Here is a 23,961-nt window from a genome sequence, read left to right as displayed (position 1 = left end):
GAATAAAGACAGTTTGAAGTTTCTGGATGAAACATGCCATGTAAGAGCTGGGTATTTATCACACACCACGGAACAGCCATAAGACAGAAAAGACACTGTTACAAGTTCAGCCTAACTCTAGAGGTGTCAGTCTCTATGTTCCTGAGTGACTTTTTAAAATACACCCCAGCCAGGATGAATACAACAGTCTCCAACACTGGGCTGTGATCACTGTACCTAACTGGCTGTCACTTCTCACCATCCCCTAGCTAAGTCCACCTACCTTCTTCATCTCATCCACCAGTTCAGTTTTGCCTCTTAAAATGCAAAATTCTTTAGGGCAAGGAGTGTTTATGTAGACCTATCACAAAGGGGTCCACCTGGATGAAACCTTTTGGGAATACTACAGTCCAAGAGATAAATAATAATCCTGCTTGCCCCTTAATGGAGCTTGAACATTTTTTTCAACAAAAGCTTTTCCACTGAAAAAATAGGATTTCATAAAAACAAACAAACAAAATAAAGATTCTTGATTAAAATATTTGAGTTCTTATCTCAGATGTGAAAAATTATCAGGTTTGAAGCTTTCCCCCCCCCGCAAAGTAAACATGGATTTTTTCATGAGAAATCTATCATTTCCTGCCAAAGCAGATTCTCTTCCTGCAACTATCATTACTAATTACACCAACTTTAATTTAGGGGTTTTTTGTATTTCACTGCCTCATAACACAGTGCCCTTGAGTGTTAAACTGTGAATCAAATACTGTGAATAGAACTAGGGTTGAGAAAATTATTTGCAATCAAAGAGGTGGTCAAAACACTTTTTTTTTTGGCAAAACTTCACAAAGTTGTTTATTTTCCCTTGGTGAAAGTTTAAAACATCAGCATAAAATAATCATTGGAGTGCTCAATTTTCAATTTTTTTTTCAAACATTCCTAAAAATGAATATTGTATTTGACAAAGGCAGACTCTTTCATTTGCCAATTGTCTCCAAAATGTTTATAATTTTCTCATCTCTGGTCATAATTCAAAATAAATGGCTAAATACTTTCTGCAAAAGATTCTTAGTCATGGTATTATTCAGGAACAGTTTGTTGTGAGTATCTGATAATGGGAATTTGAGGAGTTTTGATTAGGTACATGGATCACATGGGCATGTTTCTGGCCCTGGACTTTTTAAGCATTACTCTAGAGTTTCTGGTTAAACAAATATTCATATTTTGGATTTGGAATTCATTTTCCTGGATTATTTCTATCACTTACTCTATTTGCTAGAATATTCTGAAACAGCCAGTCCCAAAGGAGAGCAAATGCAGGCAAAGCAATTCAGTTAAAATATGCTTGGCGGTCTTGGACCTATTCTACAGTGAAGCATCATCTTGTAATTTTATTAATCATCAGACTAGTCCTGGCCAGAGACACCAGGCAATGTCAAAAACAGTATTTTATAATGCTGTATGGTGCTCCAGATAATGTAAGGTTGCACTCAAGCCTGCACTAAGTCCTGTGAGATAGTGTGCTGCATGCTCATGGGGCTACTTGTCATTTTAGTACTTACTTGCACTTTACCATCAGTTAATGATTCAGTCACTCAGCCCCTTGTCTCTGGAACTCACTGCTCATAGACATTTAAAGAGTGAGTGAGGATCCGTATCTACATGTCTAAGTTCATCACTTGATGGTTTCTACCCTTTCATGCTCATTCACAAGCTTCTCAGTGTGCACTGCAGAATTAAATTCCTGTCCAGTTTGTCCTACTGGATATTGAGGATATCAGAGATAAAAGGGGACAGATGGTACAATGGAAGAGCTGACAGGAGACTTCTCCCAGAGTGTAACTTTAAAAAAATGAATAAATTCCAACGTAGGCATTGGATCCAAACACCTTCATGCTTTGAGGAAGTCCAAATCTTTCCCAGAACTCTGTGGCATGGACCTGTGCTCTGATTATTTCTCATTTCACACTTCCTATGGCTAGTCTGGGCCAATTTGCTAGAAGTCACACATGGAACCATGCAACATCTGGAGAGTTTGGCTAATGTTCAGACGATTCCCATTTTTCTTAAATGTTGGGTACACTTACTATACAGCGTCTGAACCTTTTGAGCTTCATTCACTACTTGGCAGGGTAGGGTGCTCCGAAATCATCGCCACATTACCCAGCTGGTATAGATTTTTCCTTCGTTCATTGTGGCGTCTCTTCTAAGCCAGAAAACCCTATCCTGGCATAGTCAAACTCTGAAACAGCTATTTAGCCGTACCTTCTTGAAGAACTGCCTTTGAAATCCCAGCAACTCAGGTAGAAATGCTCCTACAACCTGCAGTCTGTTGATGAAGGGGGCTTACCTCGCATGACTGGATGCAGTGAATGACTGTTGGGTCTGGATACCATCGCAACCTGCCAGTGCACACAATATTCTAGAGGGAAAGAGAAAGAAAAAGAAAACTGTCAGGTCAGTCAGGAAAGTAGGGTTCCCTACAAGGGTATTAGGATCATTATACCTCTGCAATCTCAGTGCCATGATCATTTAAATTCTGCAATAGATTTTGGTGCATCTGTTGCATAATCCTCAAGGATTTTCTCCCCAAGTATTGCTGCCCCACTGAGCTCTGATCCCCAGCCCAAATCCTTCCAGCAGAGGAGGTCTGGATGGGAAGTGTCCTTCAAGCACAGTGCTCCTGTGTTTGAAATGAACAGGGACTGAGATTTGGCACCTTTAAACAATGTGACAAAAAATTAGCAAAGAATAAAGGGGAACTATAAATGACAGAAGGATGACGAAGCCAAGTGATGCACTGGCTCAATATACTGGCTTTTCACTCTCACTTCAACTCTGCCGCAGGAAATGCAGCTGGAAACCTCAGGTTCCCAAGCAGCTGTCAGCATGTCACAAAAGCACCACATGGCTAATTGCAGAATTTGTGTTCTCTGTTCAAGAGAGGCTCCTCAGAAATGGGACAAAGTGATATGGTAGTGCTTGTCAGGGCTCCAGAGCTGAAACTGTAAGAGAACTGCACATTGATAGTGAGGTGGGCCAGCAGAGCTAAACAGAGGTCTGTTGCAGAGTGACTAGCCTGGCTCTACCCACCACTGAAGGCTGCTATTTTGCAAAGACACCCAAGTCTATTGAAAGCAAGGGCCTTCTATTTGCTTAATCATCCATTGCTTGGTTCTTCCTATTACTTAAAACCCTCTTATTTGTAATGAGCACTAATGCCCCAATCCAGTTTTCACCGGTGTTCATATCAAAGAAATCACTGGCACCAATGGTGCAGAGTCAGGCTCAGTCACGTGCGCGCACACACACACACACACTCACTCACACACACACACACATACTTACCTCTGCTATGGATGAATTACAGAGTGAGTGGTTAAGACCAAATGGATACTACAGTGACATGTGAAAGGCTTCTGAACTGAATACTCAAATCATGCTAACTCTGAAAAACTGACTGTTAGGGCTCCACATGATTCTTTAGAGGGGAAAAACACCACGCACAATTTCCTTAACGTAAAATTAAAGCAGACTTTGAAACCTGAAGTAGTAGAAACCGATGGCTGAATTGTGAAAAGATCCTAGGTGCCACACATGCAAGGGGTGACACAGCAGAGGAGTTATTGTTTAATAAATCATGTATTTTTTTTAAAAAGTATGTAATCAGTTGCAGACCTCCCTTCCCTCCCCAGGTCACTCTGCCAGGGAGGATGGAAGAGCAAGGTGACATGACAGCAGTTCCTCTGTGAAAAATGCATTCTTTCAGATACAAAGATAAATGGAGAGTCTTGAACTGCCCAGTGGGTTCACTGATCAAATTAGCCAAGGATCGGGATATTCAGCCAGCTAAGAACTCCCACTGGCAGGGAATGGTCACATTTGGATGGCTGGGAAACCCAGTGGCCCCTGAAATAGGATGTTTGGACAACTGAGTGATCTGCTTGGCTTCTCTGAAGAGGCACCACCCAGTCTGCACAAATCTCTGTGCTAGGCTTCCACATGCTTGACGGGATTCAGTTTTTACCAATGTAGTGCTCACAGAGCCGCTGCACAGCACTCGTGGTCTCACTGCTGTCTTTTCCACCCCTTGTCATCCTCAAACCCCTCCCTTCCACCTCTGAAACAAAATGAGTCACTCAGGCCCCTGGCAAAGTTCATTTAAATGTGCCATCAAATCTGATTTCCAATCCCAACAAGTGCCTCCCTTGTCAGGCTGTACATGCATGGCAGGAGGCAGATCTGGGGCTGAGGCTGACAATCAGCTGATTTGGGGTGTGGAATCCAGTCGGGGTCTGCAATCATCCCTAGTGCAGCTCCTGCTGGGGCGACAATCAGGTGATTGTTGGCCCAGCAGAGACCAGGTAAGGGTCATTTGAGACCCAAGCGAGGTCTCTGGCCAAAGCTGACAATCAGCTGATGACAGTCAGGGACTGTCTTGGGGCTAGTTTGAGATCTCAGTGCCACCAACCCAAACTGACAATCAACTGACTGTCAGCCCGGCCACACATTAAATTTAAGGTGTGTAGTATGTGTAGCTCCCTTGTTATTTATACCACAATTACCATGGTAATCACAGCATAAATATATGTGCAAAGGGGACCTTTGTTTAACCAGCCCCCTTCGAATGCCCTGACATGTTGCTTCTTTTCGTATTCATCTCCTGACTTTTCTCTTCTCTGTTCTCACCCCCAGTTCGAACCTCTTCAGACACCAGGAGTGAATTTGTTCCTAAGTCATCACCTCCAAGCCAGCGTGCCCGAACTCCTGACGAGAGGCTGCCACATCTGGGACAGGGACACAGCATGCTGGGTTAAGGCAGACACATCCCATTAAATTAATTTCACCTAACGGCCATGTTGAACACTTCCCTAGTCCAAAGTTGCATACAAACACTGACTAAATGATCCTCCTGACACTCACATCAGATGGGTGTCAGTTTAGCCTCCCCATATTACCGGTCAAGGAATTAGAGCAAGGAGATAAAGTGAGTCACTCAGGCCGTATAATGAGTCAGTGGAGGAGAGAGAACTGAAACTTAACCCCACCTGAGTCCACTATTTCACCCACCTCACTCCAGGTGAATGGAACCAGGGAGGCCCGTTCTTTGCTCCAGTCTGACCCCCTTTTCCCTCCCTGCAGCTACCTTTCAGGAAGACCTACAGACATGGATGTGATTGCAAACCCAAATAGCATGGCCTGAGGGAGCAAAGCATGCCGAGAGAGAAGAAAGACGCGTATGTCTGTGCACCAGTAGAGAGCAAGAAAGAAACAGAGGCTGAGGAAGGGAATAAAACAATACGTTCCAGTGACAGCTCCTGGCAAGGGGAATTCTGTTTTCTTAAAATAACACCTTCCCCCGCTCCTCCCACCTCTGCTCTCCTCTCCCCCGCAAAATCCCTCCCCTGCTTGAGAGGCCATGGCTCTAGCAGACAGAAAGCCAAAAGCTAACATCCCAGAGGCCAAGCGATACGATCCCTCAACTTTGAGGCCTCTATCCAAGGCCCAATTAATGATCCCATATGCCATGGACCTCCCCCCACCCCCATACTGGGCCCTTCCCAGGCCAGTAATTTGTAGTGGGTCTGATTCAAACTGACGCACAGTAGTATCCACAGGCATGAAGTTCTGGTAACCCTGGGCCTCCTGTGGGTTCCCAGGAGGCGAGGAAGGCAGTTGGATGGGAACACTGGCTCCTAATAATATTGTTTGCTTTATTTCCACCCCCTTCAGTGCATTTCATTTTTATTTTAAGAAATATTACCCCTGATGGAGCCGCTTTTGGAGAAACACAAAGTTAGTCCAAAATATTTGAGCTATTTGAGCGGTTCAGCTGGAAAGTGAGCTAGGGGTGGGGAGGAGGAGGCTCTATACTTCATGGCCATGAGCTGAAAATAAAGTGCTCGGGATCCCAGAAGCTGGAGCTGTCAAACAGGTGAGAGTGCCCTGCCATGTCTTTGCCTAAAACCCCTGGTTGAAGTTTCATCTGCAGTACTACTGAGTTGGGGCGGGAAACAGAAGGACGTAGATGTTAACGTATTTGTCCGCTTTTATGTGAACACTAACAATAATGGCTCACGGAAGGGATTTTTCTAAAGCACCCAGGGCCTTTAGGATTAAAAGGCCTATTGAAAATGCAGTAGAACTCACGCTCTTAAATCCCTGATATGCTATTGAAAATCCATCCTGGATTTTTCTAGCAACTCACGGATCCTAAAGCAGTCACCAAGCTATGTGGCCTCCTGTTTATATTTGTGCTGTATATTATATTAGTCATAGTTAAATAGATATTAAAAGAATACTATTAAAGTTGTAGAGATAAGCACCCAAAAGTCAAGAAATGCCAGAATCCAGGCTGCCCATGTGGCCTTTTTTGGCTCCTTTGTGCATACCCATTAACATCCAGGCTTTAATGGCATGATTGCCCACTGTGTTTTTCTGCAGGACCCCTGCCTCATTCAGTTATCACACATGGACAGAGCTCACTTATTTCATCTTTTCCTCTACATGGTCTTATTTACTGTGCAGTGTTCAAACCTCTGCTCTGGAAATGGGCTTCCTCATGGCTCTTCTGTGGTGCTAATCACTGTAGCTCAAGGAGCAGAGGTCTGTGAGGGAGTCCTACATGTTCCAACTGTGCTGCTGGCCCACGCTGTTGTGTATGTGATGCCAGAAGATGGATCATGTCTTTTCAGTTTGCACATCAGGTTGAGGAACCAGGAGACAGATCAGACTAACAGCAGTATCAGGTTGTCCTTCCCTGTGTGAACCTCACAGAGGGCATGGTGGGATGTGAAATTCACAGGTATTTCCTGAGAGAAGAGGACTGCTGAGACTTGGGTATCACTGGGTAGGGTAGGGTGCTCTAATGGGCACAGGCCCTTGTGCCACTATCCCCTCAGGTCTGATCCTTTCCATCAGTGTCCTCCTTCTACCAAGAACCTATTCCTGTGTCAGCCCCATCAGTTTCCCACCTCAGCCTCTTTCTCACCCTCTATCTAGTCTCATGCTGGGTCTTAACTATAGGTGGTGCTTCCAGTTCCAGTGATAACATGCTGTAGGCAGAATCTTCACAAACAGGTGCTTCAGGGAAAGCCCCTAACTCTGTAGTTACTGGGCACTGAAATAAGTGAGTCTGATTTTCCAAAAGGCTGAGGCCCTGGCAACTCCCACTAAAAGCCAAGCCTGCTGGAAACTCTGCTCGTTGAGCAGAGGTGCCTGTTCACTTGATGCTCATGGGCTGCCAGCATGGGAACAAGTACCATGTCTCCAGAGAGGACAGCCTTTTTAGCAGATCCTTGAAGACTCTCTAGCAAACACTCTCCTCCAGTCTCTCTCATTCTGGATCTTCCATCTCTTTACTCTAGCACCATATGGGGCCTGGGCTGGAAGGAAGAATATAGCTGTTCCCTTAATCTCCAGCACGTGCTGAAAAGCAGCTAAGGCAGCCAAGCTCAATGGACTCAAAACAATGCCCTTCAAGTGGCAGAAGAACGCCCCCTTCTCTTTACCTGGATTTTGGGAGGTTCCAGTCGGTAGTCCATAGTGTCAGCAGTAACATTTTCGGGCAGGATTACTGGGTCGCTGGGGGGGATTATACAGGATGGTGTACACACAGCACCTGTTGCAGAGGAGACAAAAGGTTTGGGGGCACACTCAGAGTATTGCACTGATGCCCAGTCTCTCCACAGCAGTTTCTTTTGTTGCAGGGAACCCATGGTCTAATGCAGGGCTGTCTAACTAGCAGTCCATGTGCAGCCTGTGAGGGGTTAATCCCTGTCCAGCTTTTGCTTCCTGCCCCTGCCCAGAGGGCAGGGCAATGCAGGGCAGCATGCTCAGTGCAGCCCGCCTTGTCAGGGGAGTGTATGGTACAGTGGAGTGGGGGAGCCTGCAGCCAAGGAGGTGAGGGGGCAGAACACCGTCAAGCATGGTGCAGCAGTGGGGGGTCACCCACCTGCACATACAGTACGTCAGTGAGAGGAGAGCCCCCACCAATGCAGCACTGGGGGAGCTCACAGCTGAGGAGGGGAGGGGAGGGGGGGCCACAGCCCCTATCGGTGCAGCCCTGACTGCTATGTTTAACACCCTCAGTCTGGTACTAAGAGCTAGGTGCTGAACTGTGATGGATGCAAGCCCTGGGAAGACCCTCTTTTTGCCAGTCGTGAGGTCTGGGCTAGAATCCCCTTCCAGAATAAGTGACACAGCCAATTCCTATGCTGCCCCCCTCTGTGAACTGGAAAATCAGAGGAAACAAGGTCTAAAAAAAAGTAAGCAACTGGAAAGCATCAAAGTGACTGATGTACAAAGATAACTCTACCTTCTCCTCAAAGGCAGCCTAGCTGGGCATGAGAGACAGCCATCAACACAGGGCTGTCCTGTGTATTAAGCAGAACCCTGAGTCCTGGGGAGCAGCAGCACAAAAGTCTGCAGCAGGGTGGTTACTGTTTTGGGCCCTCCTCCATGTCAGCACCCAAAGCAATTACACTATTGATATTATGCTTTCTGCATTGTCTTTCCCTCAAGCCAAGCCACCATCCTAACGTCTATGGATTTCGAGGGAACCAGGATTTGATGCCAAGAGAATACAACCTATGGAACTGAGTGCACAGCTTCTAACTTTTGAGCTGTCTTAAAAATTTCCCAGCCAATCAGCACCTGGCAATGCAAATCTTTGCTTGAAAACCCTTGAACAAGAGATGTGCCTACAGTTTTTGTCTTCCAGCCTCCTAAGAGAACAGCACAATACGGCATTCTTCAGAATTAATTAGGCATTAAATCAGGGTTTCAAAATGCAGGCAGACTATACACATTGACTTTTCTGTGTCAGCACAATGAGTTCAGCCTCCTACAAGCTAAAGGCTAAAGTAAAGTATTTAGAATAATACAGAAAAGCTATGATCTCTGCTTCATAGAAATCTCTGGGAAGAAGAGATTTGAACAGGTAAAAGGTCCAGACCTAAGATAAGCCATGAGTTTCAGGCAGTGAACCATTCATGCAGTGTACCTACTGACATTGCCTACTGCATTGCTTTGGGATTCATGAGGCAACCGGTGCTGGTTTGGGGAATGCTGCTGCGAATGCCCATTTACCTAATGCACCTACTCATTAGTACAAGTCTTAGTCTCCCTCAGTAACACATACAAGTTGTTATTATACAACCAAGGCCAGTGGTGACTCTCCATTTCATATTAAAGGGACCTCTGTGAGGGCTTGTCCCATTTGTGCACTATTTCTGAGGTTGGTAATCATTTTGTAGGAAGATACTAGTGCATCTGAGTTTATTTTGCCAGGATGGATTGGGAGTGGTTTAGAGAGTTACTGTAGCAGCTCATCACAACAAAAGTATGATTATTACAGTAACGTGTAAAGCCCTGATGAGCTCACAGCTTCATTGTACTGGGAACTGCACATAGCAAGTGCCTATAATCTAAACTGGCAGGACAGAGAAAGGATGGGGGTGGGGGGAGAGAGGGAACAGAGACAGAGAAAGAAAAAGGAATGTGCCTGAGGTCACTCAGGAAGTCAGTGGCAGATCTGGGAATAAAAGCCAAGTCTTCTGAACAGCAGTGCGATGTCCTATCTGATAATATTGCTACCTCTGTAATTTTTTCTCTATTAGGATAATAACTCAGTGTGCTTCAAGTGCTGCTCTTTCTATTTCTTAAAATGAATATAGCAAGAAATATAGCCACATTACAGCTGAACAAAATGTTCCAGCTGAACCCCCAAACCATGGGAAAATACATGGGTTTCATCAAAATCTCAAATTCATGCTCCCTTCATCAAAAGTCTAGCAAAACTTACCATGCTTTTGTATAAGCCTGGGCACAGTTTTAATCAAAGTTGGGTGATTTATGTGTTTGCTTTGAAATTATGTGGGTTTTGCTTTAACATTCAATTAAGCTACAAAGCCAAGGGAAATGTGGCAACTCTGACTGAGTGTCACAGTGTTCCTCTAAAACAGGAAAGAGATAAATCCAAGCAGGCCTACACCAAAGAAACAGCTTGCATGGACCCTGGCAGAGCAAAACCACCCAGTTACATGGGGCTATAACTCATGCAGTCCCCTCTAGGCATTACCATCATCACTGTCACAACCATCTGTAAGAGAAACAATGGCAAAGACTTGTGAGCTATGACAAAGAACTAAGTTTGCCATATTCATTGACATATTCCCCTTTCTTGGGGGAAAGACAGATCCTTACAATGAAGCCATTAGCTTTAAAACTCTGCTACTAACATGACCAGATGTTATGCATATGCATAAGCAGCCCCATTGGCTTTATGTTCAGGAAGAAGACTAAAAAGAAAACAGAATTTGGTCATAAATTTTATCATTACTGCAGGAGAGTCATCATGACCTTCCAGCTAGTCCTCAGGGATAGCAGTAGACCTGGTTGATTCAATAAGCAGCCTGTTCCAAGAAAAAGGGGATTTAATCAGAAATCAATGTGCTTTTTTGGTCCTTACCGATTCCATACCCCTGTTCACACTTGTACTCCACAAAATTCAGCTCTGGGGGTGGCGGACAATTCCCTTGCAGATTCTCACACAGTTTGAACTCCTCTGTCCATAAGCCTTCTTTGGTGCACAGGATGGGAACCTAAAATATCCAAGAGACCAGATTCCATATTACTGTTACATTCAATTAGTGCACAGGGCTCTCTGAATTTGCAGGGGTTTTTCTACACAAATAACATTACCCATGTCCATTGTCTAGGCTACATGAATAATGGTAAAAAAGAATCTACCTCCTGTTTGCATCAATTTCAGAAAATGAAGTTTAGAATTACCCTTTTCCCACTGAAATCAAAGGCAACATTCCCAATGGACTTCAAGGAAAGCATGTAGCCCTAAGACAAGCTGAAGTGGACCATCCAATCTTCTGACAGTAAAGCAAATTTGTTTAATGTGTTTTAAGGAGATGGTTGCAATAGCCCTTATGCATGATGGCCTAGTGGTAACCTGACAATAAGCAACCCCACTCCCGGGCAAGCCCATTTTCAGAAAGTATGTGCAGTTATGACCTTAGTCAAACAGGGCTTTGCCCAGCTGTGCTAAAACATTAGCAGATGCTCCCTGAGCACACACAAAGGGGAATCTCCAGCTGCTTCTAGCCTTTCAGCTACTTATTATCTATTTAAAGACAAACAGAGCTGTTGACAGTGCCAATTACAGTATAACTTAATCTTAACAAACTCACAGGACCAGGAGTAAAGTTCATTAAAAGAGTGTGTTCATTCTTACAGGGTCAGTCAATTTGCCAGTAGCATAACTAAGAGGGAGGGCAGCTAGGGCAGCAGTCCTAGGTACCTACTTAAAGAAAGAGCAGGGTGCCAAAGAGCAGCTGCTGCATCTACTGACTGACTTCCAAGTCATTGCTGGCAGCATGGCAGCCACTACTACCCTGAGCACTGTGACTTATGAGGGAGCAGAACTACCACGTTCTGCCTCTGCAAACAGCTGCATCATCATCATGAGACAATCACTTCCTGCCATTGAGAATGCTAAAAGATGGAGTTTGTTATAATGAGGTTGTATCATAGTTTCTTACAGAAATATTACAGGGGGAATAATTGCTGTGGTTAGTCTGGTCCTTTAAGGGAGGTGAGCTGAGCCTCATATGCAACTCATAGCTGTCTCCTAAGCGATGGGTTTGATCTCTTTTATTAGTATCTGCACCATCACAGCACCATCTACAACATATGCAAAGCTTCCTTTAACTGGGAGAAAGAAAGCCCAATTTATGTATTTACAACTCAGAACGAGAATGTTCTGAAATGTAGATGACAGCAGCAGACAGGATAGAGTCTGCACTGTGCTTTGCAAAGCAATACCAGTATTGTTGTGTCACAGGGCTGGTGGCTGGCCCACTGAGGCAGCTGGTTCAGAGCCCATATACCTGCATTCCAGCTGACAGGTTTGCAGCCAGGAATCAGGCGACAGCCTGCAGGTGACCAGGCCTTCCAATGAAGGATCAGCAAACAGCTTTGTACCTTTGTTTATTCAGGAACAGTTCAGCAGGCAAGGCTTTCCTTTGCAAGAACATCATCAGAAGGCCTGGCAAACAAGCATTCATGGAAGACTTTCAACTACATTTCTCTTACACCTATTTTAAGCCCCTAATCCAGGAGTGGGCAAAAAGGCAGATCCATGGAGACCAGCCCTAGCAGCACTGGCAGGGTGCATGACTGGCTGGGGAGGGGCTCTGGAGCCGGGGCTGGGATCTTGCAGTGGTGAGCTGGGGCAGAGCCATGATCCACTGCCTGCATACTCTGGGCAGGGGCATGTGGGCAGCAGATCACAGTTCTGCCCCAGTTTCAGACCTTGTTGTCACACCCGCAAGATCCCAGTCCCAGAGTGGCTCCCTGCCCAGCTGTGTGCCCTGCCAGTACTGAGGGTCTGGTCTCCATGGAAGCCCTGGCCCTGCGCTGTCACGGCGCTGCCGCTTAGCACCGTACATAGACTCCTGGTGGCCCTGGGTAAATTTTTACTATTGGGCCTGCTTTGCCAGAGATAATGATAATAATAATTGGACAAGGAAAAAAAAATTACCATTCTTGGCCTCTCTTTTTGTTCAGGCCCTGGGCGGCCGCCCAGTTTGCCCGTGCCTGTGTCCAGCCCTGCTGCCACTGCTGGGGTCTCCATGGAGCCTGGCCACAGTGATGCAGGCAGGGGTGCTGGGAAATGGAGTCTGCTGCGGGCCTCATCCAGCCCGCAGGCCAGACTTTGCCCATCCCGCCCTTGACCCATAGTAGGAAGTCTGTGGCAGACCCACAGACTGTCTGTCTGACCCCAGTTCTCTCAAATGCAAGGCTAATTCCTCAATCACTAGACCAATTTGCATATAAACTTTAAGTGATACCTTCTTCACATAGGAAACTATCTGCCAAATCATTTTGAGGACTGAACAGATCTTTAGAAGACTACAAAAAGTTTACAGGTAGTTTGTGAACAGAATAGAGACTAGAGACTAAAGTTCATTTGCTAAAAATAGTGTTGAAGTTGAGCTTGTTGAATTATTTTACACTGAACTATTTAAAGCAGCTTTCAGATCATTGTGCCAAGGCCAGATGAGGTGTGAGGCTCAGTTTGGGTTGGAACGTTTTCACTAGAACAGAGAAAGAGACAAGCTGTGAGCCAAAATGCCCCTCGTCATTGTCCTTGACCCAGTAACACTTGCTGTGTGCATGCACACACGCACACAGACACACACGCACACACACAATATTTCAGTGTTACTAAACTAAAATGGACTTCAACAGCCCTGCCAGGAGAAGAGCAGTTTTCTTCCTTAGCTCGTGTGCCAAACAGCATGATAAATCAAAAAAGCAGTACTAACATTCAGATCTGGTACAGAGCTGTATTTTAATCCATATTCCCCTTCTACAGAAAAAGGATCTGGGGCTGGCTATGGTGGGTCAGTAAAAAAGTGTTGAGAGAGACTTGGTTTCAGACGCAGGATCCTGAGTCAGTCCAGGCTGTCTTCAATTCTCAGGAGTTCAGACTGAACAAACAAATCTAGTTCACAGTTCAGCAACACACTTACTGTGCTTAATTTTGTGCACGTACCTAAATCCCTTTCAAACTGAAGTGCTCTATTGATCAAGGCCCTTTATCAGGTTCCCCATCATTTTAGCTCCACTCACGAGCTAGCTCCATCCACTTTAGTTTTGACACAAGAATTGTCCCACTGAAGTCAGAGGTATTAAATATGTATATTTAAGCATGTGGCTCAGTGTTTACAGGGCGGGGGTCCCAAGTCCTACTAAAGGTACAGCAAAAGAATGCTCTTCCAACTTGAAAGGCTTCAGTGAAAATTTCTCTGCCTGACTCCCAAGTAAATCCCACCCAAGCTGATGAATGCAACCAGGATACTGTGAACTTGTGTTTCAGCAAATAAATTCAGAGCTGCATGGGAGTATCCTTTGCAGTAAGTCTCATTAGGCAAATACACTGCCTTCAGGCCATGCCATGGCAATACCAGGGTGCCCTGGAGTTGGCTTGTTTTGCTTCTGTGATACTTATTAAAGAAGTCATTCTTACCCTTTTACTCTGGGGGCTGCAGTTGAGCACACATTGGCTGTCCAGCTCAAAACCATTGGTACAGTCGTACATCCCCTCAAAAACAGGAGGGGGTGGTTCACACAGCACAGGAACGCAGCTGCCTTCCTCCCAGACTCCACTTTCCAGGCACTGAATCTTCAGGAGCTTCCTGGGAAACATGCACACAAGATAATTACTGAATTGTGCACGTGAGAGACATCCCTGAGCAACCAAGTGAAAGGCCTCAGTTATTAAGGGCAATTACTTCTGTGGCTTCAGCTTAAGACTTCCCTAAAGGAAGATCAAATTAAGATCTTGGATGGAAACTGAATTCAGACCCACAACACATGCTGATTATCAGGCAGCACAAGGCTAAAAAGGAGCAGAAGAAGAAAATGGAGGGGGGAGGAGTGACAACAGTAACACCCTCTAGAAATACAAATGTGGGGCAATTTTAGGCAGCCCTTTTCATAGGCATGCAAATGATCATTAAAAATGCATAGCACAGCCTTCAGAGCATCTTTCCCTGAGGACAGAATAAAAGAATAAAGACATCAAAAGCCTCATTTCAGCAATGCCTTTATATCCCATGGACCTGAATGAGGCATGAGCACATGCTTAAAGTTAAGCTTAATGAATTCTCTGAATCTGCATCTTATGTATTTAAACTATACCCGAACAACTCAATTAAGCATGTATTGAAATCTGTTTCCATTCAGCCACATTTAACCAACTGCTTAGTGTTCAGAATCTGCTCAGGTCTCATTGATTTCTCATGTCAGCCTTTGGCTGACTCAGGGCCCAAAACCTGTAGCTCTGCACCTTTGCTCTTTCTAGCTCTTGTCCCTTTTGCACATTTCATAGTGCTCTGTCCAGTCTAGGCTTACCTGTCCTAAGTAGTGATGCTTTCTCTCTGGGGAGATAATGCCTGTTTAATCTATCTCACTAACCTTCCACAGCTGAAATTTTCCTTTGCTTAACTTCATCCCCTTCATGGGAACACGGGACTAGAAGGAGCCTCATCAATTGTTGATTCCAGCTCCATGATTAGTCCTTGTCATGCCACCCTAAACAATTCCTCCACCTATCCACTCTTCAAACTCTTCACTCCATTCAAAGCTGTCAATTCCTCTCTGGTAGAGGAACTGTCATGCCAGAACAGATTAACATTGTCTTTTGTGCTGCTAAGACAAGAAAACCTTGCAAAGAAGTAATGAAAGAGTTAAAAAAATACAAAAGAAAGGCTCACTTATTCCAGAATCTGATCCCTGGCAATGATCTATATGTCATAGCCATCACACATGGGGAACAACTGAGAGGTACTTTCTAAGGTTGGAGACACTTCTTGGAGACTCCAGCTTCTGATCAACACCTACGTCTTCATGAATGAAGATCAAAAGTTCTTGTGATTTTAACCTATCTAGTATGATTCTCCAGGAACCGTCTTTCTTTAATTCCCTTCTCCGAGCTCTACTATCAACAGGCAGAAACTAGGAAGCCAGTGCTAAACATTTATAGGGCACAATAGGCAGATACACCCAAATCCTGCCCACCTCTGAATATGTTCAGGGTCTGGTAAGCAAAGAAACAACTCTGCCTTCATTGTTGAAATAAGGCTAGGAGGCAATGGGTTGGATTAACTTCTCATAACCCTGCTCTGGTAAAGGAAATTGCCCCAATAGCACAGCAAGGGCTGGTCCACATTACAAAGCTGTACAAGCCAACAGTGTGCTGGCATACTACTACTGACATGGCTATTTTGGAGGCACATTCGTGTTGCCTTGCCCTGGGCAGCACACTAAATCTTTATGGCATTAGGCTACATCAGTAAGAAAAGTTTTCCAGTGATCAATGACGGTTTAACACTGGCAAAAAATCAAGGAAAGACAAGGGCCAGTCTGACACCCTCTGCATGCTTCATGCAAAATGTTTCATGTGGAGTCATCTAACCACTACAACTCAGCCCTATGCTTTTATCATAGGACTTCCAGGAGGCCCCAGTGGTTGGTGGGTGGCTGGAGTGGGAACAAAAGTGGATTGTGGTGTAAATTAATGCTACATGATTACAGCCGTAGACACATTACATTTCTAGCACTATATATACAAGTGTGCCTATGATCATGTGTCTGTGGAGCCACCAAAATGGAGGACTCACCACTAAAATGCTCCTGTTTCAAACAGGAACTTTTCTGTAGCACTACACTTGGTAGCACCACATGTAACATCTGAACACTTCCACGTAGCACGACAGAATCTCTGGTCCCCCGGCCTCCCATAGTGCTCCAAGGGCAGCGGCATAACAAGCTGAGCAGGCACCCAAGGCAAGCTTTGCAGGAGAGCGGGGGTGGACACAGGGTTCTGAGCGTGGGACACAGGTTCCAGGAGTGGGAAGGGCACAGGTCTGAAAGCAAGGATGGGGGCACCAGCCTTACCCAGCTGGGAACTTCTAACCAGTCCACGTGTGCTCTGCCTGATTTCAGCTCTGCTGCTCTTAAACTAAAGCAACAGCAACCAGAGTCTCTTTTGGAGTTCCCTGCATAAGAATGCTGCTGGGGCATGATCCTTACAGGAGTGGGGGTATTTCCAGTGCCAACTTGGTGCCCAGGGCAGGTGCCTGTCACCTGCCCCTCCTTATACTATTGTCCAAAGGAGAGGGAAAGAAAGCATCTGGCTTCCGACAGCCCACCAGAAAGCACAGCTGCCGCCCAGCTAGGACATGGATCTGCAGCTCTCTTTTCCACAGCAAAAGATGCTGCTGCTCCCATTGCAGCAGAGACAGAAAGGGCTGCTTGTGCCACAGGGTCAGCAAGGACAGCTGCTACCTCTCTGGCAGAGGCAGCAGAGAGGGCTGCTGTTGCTGCCAGGGCCCCAGGACAAGTGGTGTCCCAGCAGCCTGCCACTTGCTGATAGGACACTGGAGGGCAGCAATGGCTCTCTCACTAGCCTCTGGGGAGAGTGGGGAAGCATCAGGCAGCTGGTGCTGTCCTGATCAAGGAGAGGCTCACAGCCTACCCAGTTCCCTTCTCCCATCAGGGGAGAGAGCAGGCTGTCAGTGATTGGGATCACTGATAAGATCTCTTACATGTAGGGAGAAGCAAAGGAACAGCCCCGTATTGCCCCCTGGTTGGACCGCATGTCTTTGCAGGGATATTGGAGCACTCCAGCCAGGGTGCTACCTATGTGTGTATACCTCCACTGGTGTTCTAATTATTTTAGCGCTACAAAGTGCTGGAGCACTTATAGGGCTACAAATGGACATGTCTCAGACCAAAGCTAAGAAGGGATCACTTTATTTAAGGGAAACGGTTAGCATGAATCTCTTAAATTCAAGATTAAAACTGAAACCATTGCCTTTCTGTGATTTATGCTCCTTTGTTTTCTTTTTTGCATTTCACTCAGCTGGGACAGTTGCTAGGTGGCTACACTTCCTAGATTCCATTATATTTGAGAAGTTCATGGCGTTTCCCATTCAACAATGCGTTGTGCAAGACACTGTACAAGCACACAGAGGGATCTCTCCTGCCCTGGAGAGCTTACAAACCAAATAGGCAAGGCAAAGGCAGGGAGGTAGAGCAAGGTAGAAGTGACCTGCACAAGGTCACCCAGAAGGTCAGTGGCACCATCACGGTTTAAAACAGACCAGTGTTTTATTCAGAAGACCACCCTGCTTCTGACCAGCTTATGTACCATACTACAAGTATCTGAGCTATAGACAATACAAGGGAAGTAAATATATCAACAGCAGACCTGAATCAACAGAATGGATCTGAAACCACACGAACTTTGGGGAAACCTAGATTTGGATGTGAACTTTTGTGGCTTAAATGCATCACTGATTTAATTGTTTTTGTTTCAGACTGAAGTTGTATTCATTACCCTGCTGAGACATCCTACTTAACATTAGCTTTTGCTTGGTTTGCTTTGATTCTCTATTTGCACAAAACCAAAATCTTGGGGGTCAACTGCCTGGCAACAACCTTCAGAAGTTCAGTTTTAAAGCTGGAACTTCGCGATAAAGGGTAACAATCTAGTCTGCACTGAAAAACTTTTCTCAACTACAGCTCTTTGCTCCAGTATGGCTACTTCACTGTGGTTGCACTCAAAGCATGGTGGAATTTACTGGTGTAAATCACAGCAAGGCAAGTCCCTCTCTTACACCAGCCCAGCACACTTGCACTTGGACTTTACCCTGGTGTCACTACACACATGGAGTTGCACTGGTATAAAAAATCCCAGTCATGCAGCAATATGCTTTAAACAAGAAACATCCTATTAAGATGTAGACAGTCATATGCATGCTCTTACCAAAAAGTCCCTTGGGAATAAATGATCTAGCCACTGTATGTCACTGTTGCTCTTCAGAAATGAATGGGAGGCACTTATCTGGAAGCAATGCAACTCCCGGAGAAGAGAGCTGTAGCAGGGAAGGGGCCCCGAGCTTCTGGCCTATCTAAGGAATGCTCAGTTTGCACAGGTGCACAGTGTGGTTTGCAAGATCCTTAGCTTTCACACGGCTTTTTACTTTGATGTGGTGCTGGAATTAACACGTCTAGGCCTCCGGCTCCCTGCCATCCTTCCCAAGCCACGCAAGGGAAAATCTCACTTTGTCAGAAGTAACTAGGGAAGGGAGTGCAGCTTGCTGCCCACACTGCAAATGCTGCAGCTGTCTCTTTTTTGGGTCTGCCTTGTATTCTGCCCTGGCTTACTGAACCAGTCTTATCACAGAGCAAGCTGACCTCCCTCAGTGGAATATTCCAGGAGTCTGAGAGCATTTGGCGCTGGAGGTGCTCCATTGCCAGCCCCACCACACACGCTGCACATCCTCTGGACCCTCAACAGTAACTCATGTCTCCAGGTGCCCACCCACAGCCAATTCCCCACTCCTGGCTACTTGTCCTTACCTGACCCTGAGGTAGAAAGTGGCAGCTGTGCTGCTGAGACAAGCACGCTAAGGAGCCAGTTTACAGAGAGGCACTGGGAGGGGAATGTCGAGGTGAGGGGAGCTGGCCCTTTTAAAAACCTGTAGTTGCTCTGAACAGTGGAATACAGACACACTGATTTCTTCTGATGAGGGAGAGCAACGTTTATTTAGGATTAGCACGGGAGCCAGAAGCCACAGTAAAATATAGTTAAAAAAAAGAAAAGAAAAGGGAAAGTCAAGTTTTTCAATCAGACATTTAATGGGCAGAATGTGAAGGCCGTTGGGAAGACTTATGAGGCCTGCAAGAGCTGTGTTTGATGTGAAGGCATGAATGTCAGTCTCTCAAACTCCACAAACCATGCAGCAGGGAGCTTGGCCAGCTCCCAGGCGCGTATTAGAGTGGCCAGGACTTGGAGCAGAAGATCTGCTGTAAGAAGGCCAAGAGGGACTTCAATAAATTACCCCACGGCTCATATTATCTGCCAGCAGCAGGAGATTCAAGGATTCTGAAGCTGAGGAGAGGAGGAGAGAGGGTATTTGTTGGTAAACTAAATAGAAGCAAAGCCAGGATGTCAGGTTTCTGCCTCCCTTTTGTAGAGTAACTACAGAGGGTAAGAAACAAGCAACTCCAAATCTGTAAATCTTTATCAGTGGCATTAAAGGTGTAAATTAAGTTGGAGTCCATTTGGCAGCCTATGTTTTCTTTTCCCTGTTTTATGGCTCTGTTAGAAAGATGTCTGTTTGCATTTTTATCTGGGATGGTCAGTCTACAGCTTGAAAGAGAAATCCTGTATCCTGGCCCTCGTATGATGGCTGGATACCCTCTTGCACTCACTTGTCCTCGTTTACCCCAGGTGGCCTTTTTGAAGTGCTTCCAGCCCCCATCCTGCTGACTCTTTCCATTTCATTTTCCCCACATCCCCCTTTTTTCCTCTTCCATGGTCTGCTTCAATCCACAGTAGTATTTGGACCAGGTGAGAAGGTGGATAGATCAGACAACTCACTGGAAGAAGTGCAGGTCATGACAGGATTGATTTCATCAAGTGTCTCATGGATGTTTTGATTTTAGAGAGAGGGAGGGTAAAGTGCAAATTATTCTTTGGCTGGTGCTGGAAGGCTCCCAGCCTCAAATTTTCACCTACCTGTCTGCTGTTCAGCCTCTTATGTATCTTATGTCTACCTCACTGGATATTAAGGAGATAGTTCTGAGGTTTGCTCTTTGAGGAGGAGAGGAAGCAACAGGGATTTGAGGCAGACAGTTGCCGAAAGGAATGTAGGCTGAGACTTTCAAAGCAACCTAAAGGATGCCCTGTTCCCATTAATTTTATTCCCCTATGCAGCCTTGAAAAATCCCACCCCTAGTGAATACAACATACTGACCATGAAACTTCCCACTGAAATGAATTTCTGAGCAACAGTTGGGAATTCAGTTATACAAGAAGTCACTCCAGACCCTGCTGTTTCCATGCCAAAAGCAAGGGTCACAGCCCCTCAAAGCTATAGCAAAACTCCCTTAAGCAGCAGTCGGCCTCCTTTCTCCTCAACTGGTCACCAGGGAGTGTACTCACTCATACTGGTTTGAAAGCAATAGCTAATGCAGGATGGGACTGGCCTCCTCCTTGGTGAGACAGGCTGCTGGACACGCACAAAACTCCTGACCCGTTCTGCACTGACTACTCACTGTCTTCCAGAATTTTTGTTAAAACCTATGAAGCCCTGCATGGTGAGCGGGTCTGGTTTCTGAGCATCTGCACTCCTCACAATAATCTACCATGGTGGCTGGGATGGCACTGGGACTGGGCCCTCATCAGAGCTCTACAGGAATGGGGCAAACCCAGCAGAGGGCTTCTGCCTGCAGATCGTTCATTCTCTGAATCTGGAGGCCTCCACAGCATTCTGGTAAAGTTCACTTCTTTTGAGCAGGCTCTTGGCAGCAAGGAGGAGGCAGGCTGGTATAGTACAGGCATTTTCTAACAACTTTCCCTATGCTACAGATGAACTGTTGTAAATGAGGGCCTAACTACATATTGCATGGTCAAGCCCTGCAGAGATACCCAAGCTATCTTGGATATCAGGAGCAGCATAGCTGCCTTCGAGGAGCGCTCCACCAGTTAGTTAGCCCTGCTAAGAGTAGAATATATAATTAAGTACAGTATATAATTAAACTGAGTACATAATTAAGTAGAATATATAATTAAGAGCAGTACATTCATGTAGGTACACTGCTTGTGGTACTCTGTACAACACTAGAGAGAGAAGGGTAGACATAGCCTAAAGGTGCAAGTGCTAGTGTAGGCTCTTATAGCCATGGCATTTTTTTAAAATCCTGGTCAATCAGATATGTAACCGGGTCAGATTGTTACTGTAGCCAAGATGGTCCAGGAAATATCCAGGAAGCCAGGTTTTTTTGGTGATATCTTTTACTGGACTGACTGTAAGGCTGCCCAGAAGCTTGTCTAACTTCCGTCCCAACCATATAGTTGCCCCAATACAAAGTATCATCAAACCTCCCTGCTTCTTTCAGTTAGTCAGTCAGACTCATCTGATAGTAGTGCTGAAATGATGTTGGTAGCTGGAGGCCTTTCTACTGCAGGACTCTTAATGTGGATAACAGCTGTTTACTGGCACCAGTGTTAGCAACACTGGAAACTCTTTAGGTGTTTGGATGATTGACTTGGGGGTCATCTGACTGCAGCTGACTTCCTGCCCTTTGGGCAGGGGGCTGGACCAGATGATCTTGCAAGGTCCTTTCCAGCCCTAATGTCTATGAAATCTATGAAAATTAAAGTCATCAGGGTTCATATGTCATTATTATTAGAAGGGAAACATGCTAACATTGAGAAATGCTAAATGAACACTGGCATTGCAACTTGTATCCCCCCATTCTGCACACAGCAATTCTATCTATACACAGCATCATTATTACCTAATTACATTCCACCTTAGGGTAATCAGCCGTAGCAGCTTCGTTAGGGAATTCGAGGACACATAATAAGGAGATTAGGAGAAAGAATTTGTGTACATATTTAAAAACAAATCTTTGTGTAATTGCATTCCCACCCGTAAAAATCAATTATAAACAAACAAACAGAGCGGAGGGAATTACAACACAAGTGGAGCAGTATCTAAGTCTGAGACAGTAAGTGACAAAACAGTGGAGTTCAGAAAAATGGGATGGGTAATTGGTTGGAGGAAGGGAAGAGGTAGGGTTTGAAGGGAGCATATCGCAGGTCCCTTTGTATGACCTTGGTTAAGTCACTTCAGGCCAGATTGCTAAAAGTATGTAGGGGCCTAGAGATGATCATCAAGTTCATATCTGTATCTCTAGACCCCTGAAAATCTTCAAAACTATAGTGCTTCATTTGTTGGCCTGATCAATTGTCTCTTTAAGGGAACTGACAGACATTCAAGGCCCTGCTCTAACTCATGGTGGTTTACAGAAAACGTTATAAGTTAGAGCACCCCCTAACCCAACGGAAGTTTGCTTGTTGGGTCGGAGGGGAATTGAGCCTGCCTGCACCAGCCCTTTTGGCCAGCAGGCAGGGGCGCTGGCCAGGACCATCCCTCTTCCCAGACCCGTCCCCCCCTCCTAGTCTGGGGTTGTCAGTGGAGAGGGAATTTAGGGAGCAGCAGCAGCTGCAGGGGTGCTATGCTGGACCTGAGCTGGACCTGGTGGTGGGGAGAAATAGAGCCCCTTGCCTTGAGGCCCCCAACAGGTGTACTGGAGGGAGCTGGGGCTGGGCTTCCCAGGTGAGGGGGCTCTGTTCTACCCCCCTCCAGCTCAGGCTGGGCATAGCAGCCCCACAGCTGCTGCTGCTCCTTTCACTCCTCCACTGACAAATCTGCCCCTAAGTGAAAATTAACCCTTGAGGTAACACAAGTTCCGGTAGATGCACTAAAGCACAGTGCCATAATCTATTACCTGATTAGAATAGGGTTAATTTTTTGCATGGTTGGCCATTTTAGAAATGCTCTGCACCTATGCATGTGTGTTAGGTCATGGCTGTAAGGCATTTTCAGGGGCCCGATCTCATGAAAAATGTCACTTCTGTTTGCACCCTAGATGATAACCTGTTTGGGGAAGAGACTCTTAATGTGTATGTATAATACCTAGCATAGTCATGCCCCAGATCCTGACTGGGGGCTTTTAGTGCTATTGTCATATATAAATAAGACAGTGAAAGTGGATTACAGAACGAATAAGATCTACCAAATGCATAAACACAACAATACAGCACCTAAAGACCACCTATTTGTATAAGCCCAGATCTACAGTTAACACAACAACCTTCATTTAAAATGAATCACCTTGAAAATAGCAGGACCCTCACTAAAGTCTTTGTGTGTCGTGATGATCACACTGTGGCCAGCCCACCCGGGTCCTGTGGGGGACAAGAGTTCCAGACTGTGGAAGTGGCATGGCAAGAGCTAGAGGGACAGACCTGCGCTACAACATGTTCTGCCCAGGTCCTGCTAGTATGAAATGAATGGCCACTCTTTATGTTGCAAAGAGAGCTCAGTAGGTGTGCAAAACCTTCAGATGCCCAAAGCCTCATTCTAGTGAGTTACACTGAGCCCCAACACTGTCATCCAGCCATTAGAATCCCTAGGGGCCTTCCCTGGGCCCCAAGCCCCTTCCCTCCTCACTATCGCTACAGCTAGTTAAGTTTGGTGCCCTCCACCCGGCTCATCTCATAATTCAAGAAGAGTCTTGACAGAATGCTAGGAAAGCTCCTTAACAGCTAGAGTCAGTGCCTTTATGGGAGCATACAGTATGTACTGTGCATAGATAAGCAGGTCTGAGCAGTTTATATTGTGGCTATAAGGCAACATGTTCTACTGATTGCAGATGGCTTAGAGGTATGACTGATTAATGAATTAGTAACCTCTAGATGACACTTGAGGTGCTTCCAACACTGATTCATAAACCAAGACAATGATACAAGTAAGGGGTCCTATTGACATTAACGGAGTGTGGATGAGGACCTCAATATATTCATTTGTGTTAACGGTAACA

The 23,961-nt window shown here is 45.6% G+C and overlaps 2 protein-coding genes across 8 annotated transcripts in view; one reads left to right on the top strand and one right to left on the bottom strand.

Moving 5' to 3' along the window:
* The window catches only part of ASTN1 (astrotactin 1), a 278,304-nt gene extending 270,898 nt beyond the window's left edge, over nt 1–7,406 (top strand). For 3 of the 4 annotated variants that reach the window (XR_016442322.1, XR_016442321.1, XR_016442320.1), the window contains exon 24: nt 4,672–7,406. Coding sequence is in view for 1 of the 4 variants with exons in the window: in XM_090047144.1 (XP_089903270.1) it covers nt 4,672–4,699 (28 nt within the window). In the remaining 3 variants the exon portion in view is untranslated. The remainder of the gene's footprint in view (nt 1–4,671) is intronic. The other variant, XM_090047144.1, reaches the window with a different exon arrangement.
* Nucleotides 1–23,961, bottom strand: part of PAPPA2 (pappalysin 2) — a 177,471-nt gene that overhangs the window by 31,918 nt on the left and 121,592 nt on the right. For all 4 annotated transcript variants that reach the window (XM_090047138.1, XM_090047140.1, XM_090047141.1 and 1 more), the window contains 4 exons: nt 14,024–14,192; nt 10,448–10,580; nt 7,488–7,597; nt 2,327–2,398 (listed from right to left, as the gene is read on the bottom strand). In XM_090047138.1, coding sequence (XP_089903264.1) covers nt 2,327–2,398; nt 7,488–7,597; nt 10,448–10,580; nt 14,024–14,192 — 484 coding nt within the window. The remainder of the gene's footprint in view (nt 1–2,326; nt 2,399–7,487; nt 7,598–10,447; nt 10,581–14,023; nt 14,193–23,961) is intronic.

This window comes from Crocodylus siamensis, chromosome 5 (assembly GCF_052110815.1).
Source record: "Crocodylus siamensis isolate JL-2025a chromosome 5, ASM5211081v1, whole genome shotgun sequence".
NCBI lineage: Eukaryota > Metazoa > Chordata > Crocodylia > Crocodylidae > Crocodylus > Crocodylus siamensis.
This window is presented reverse-complemented; position numbering and strand designations above follow the sequence as displayed.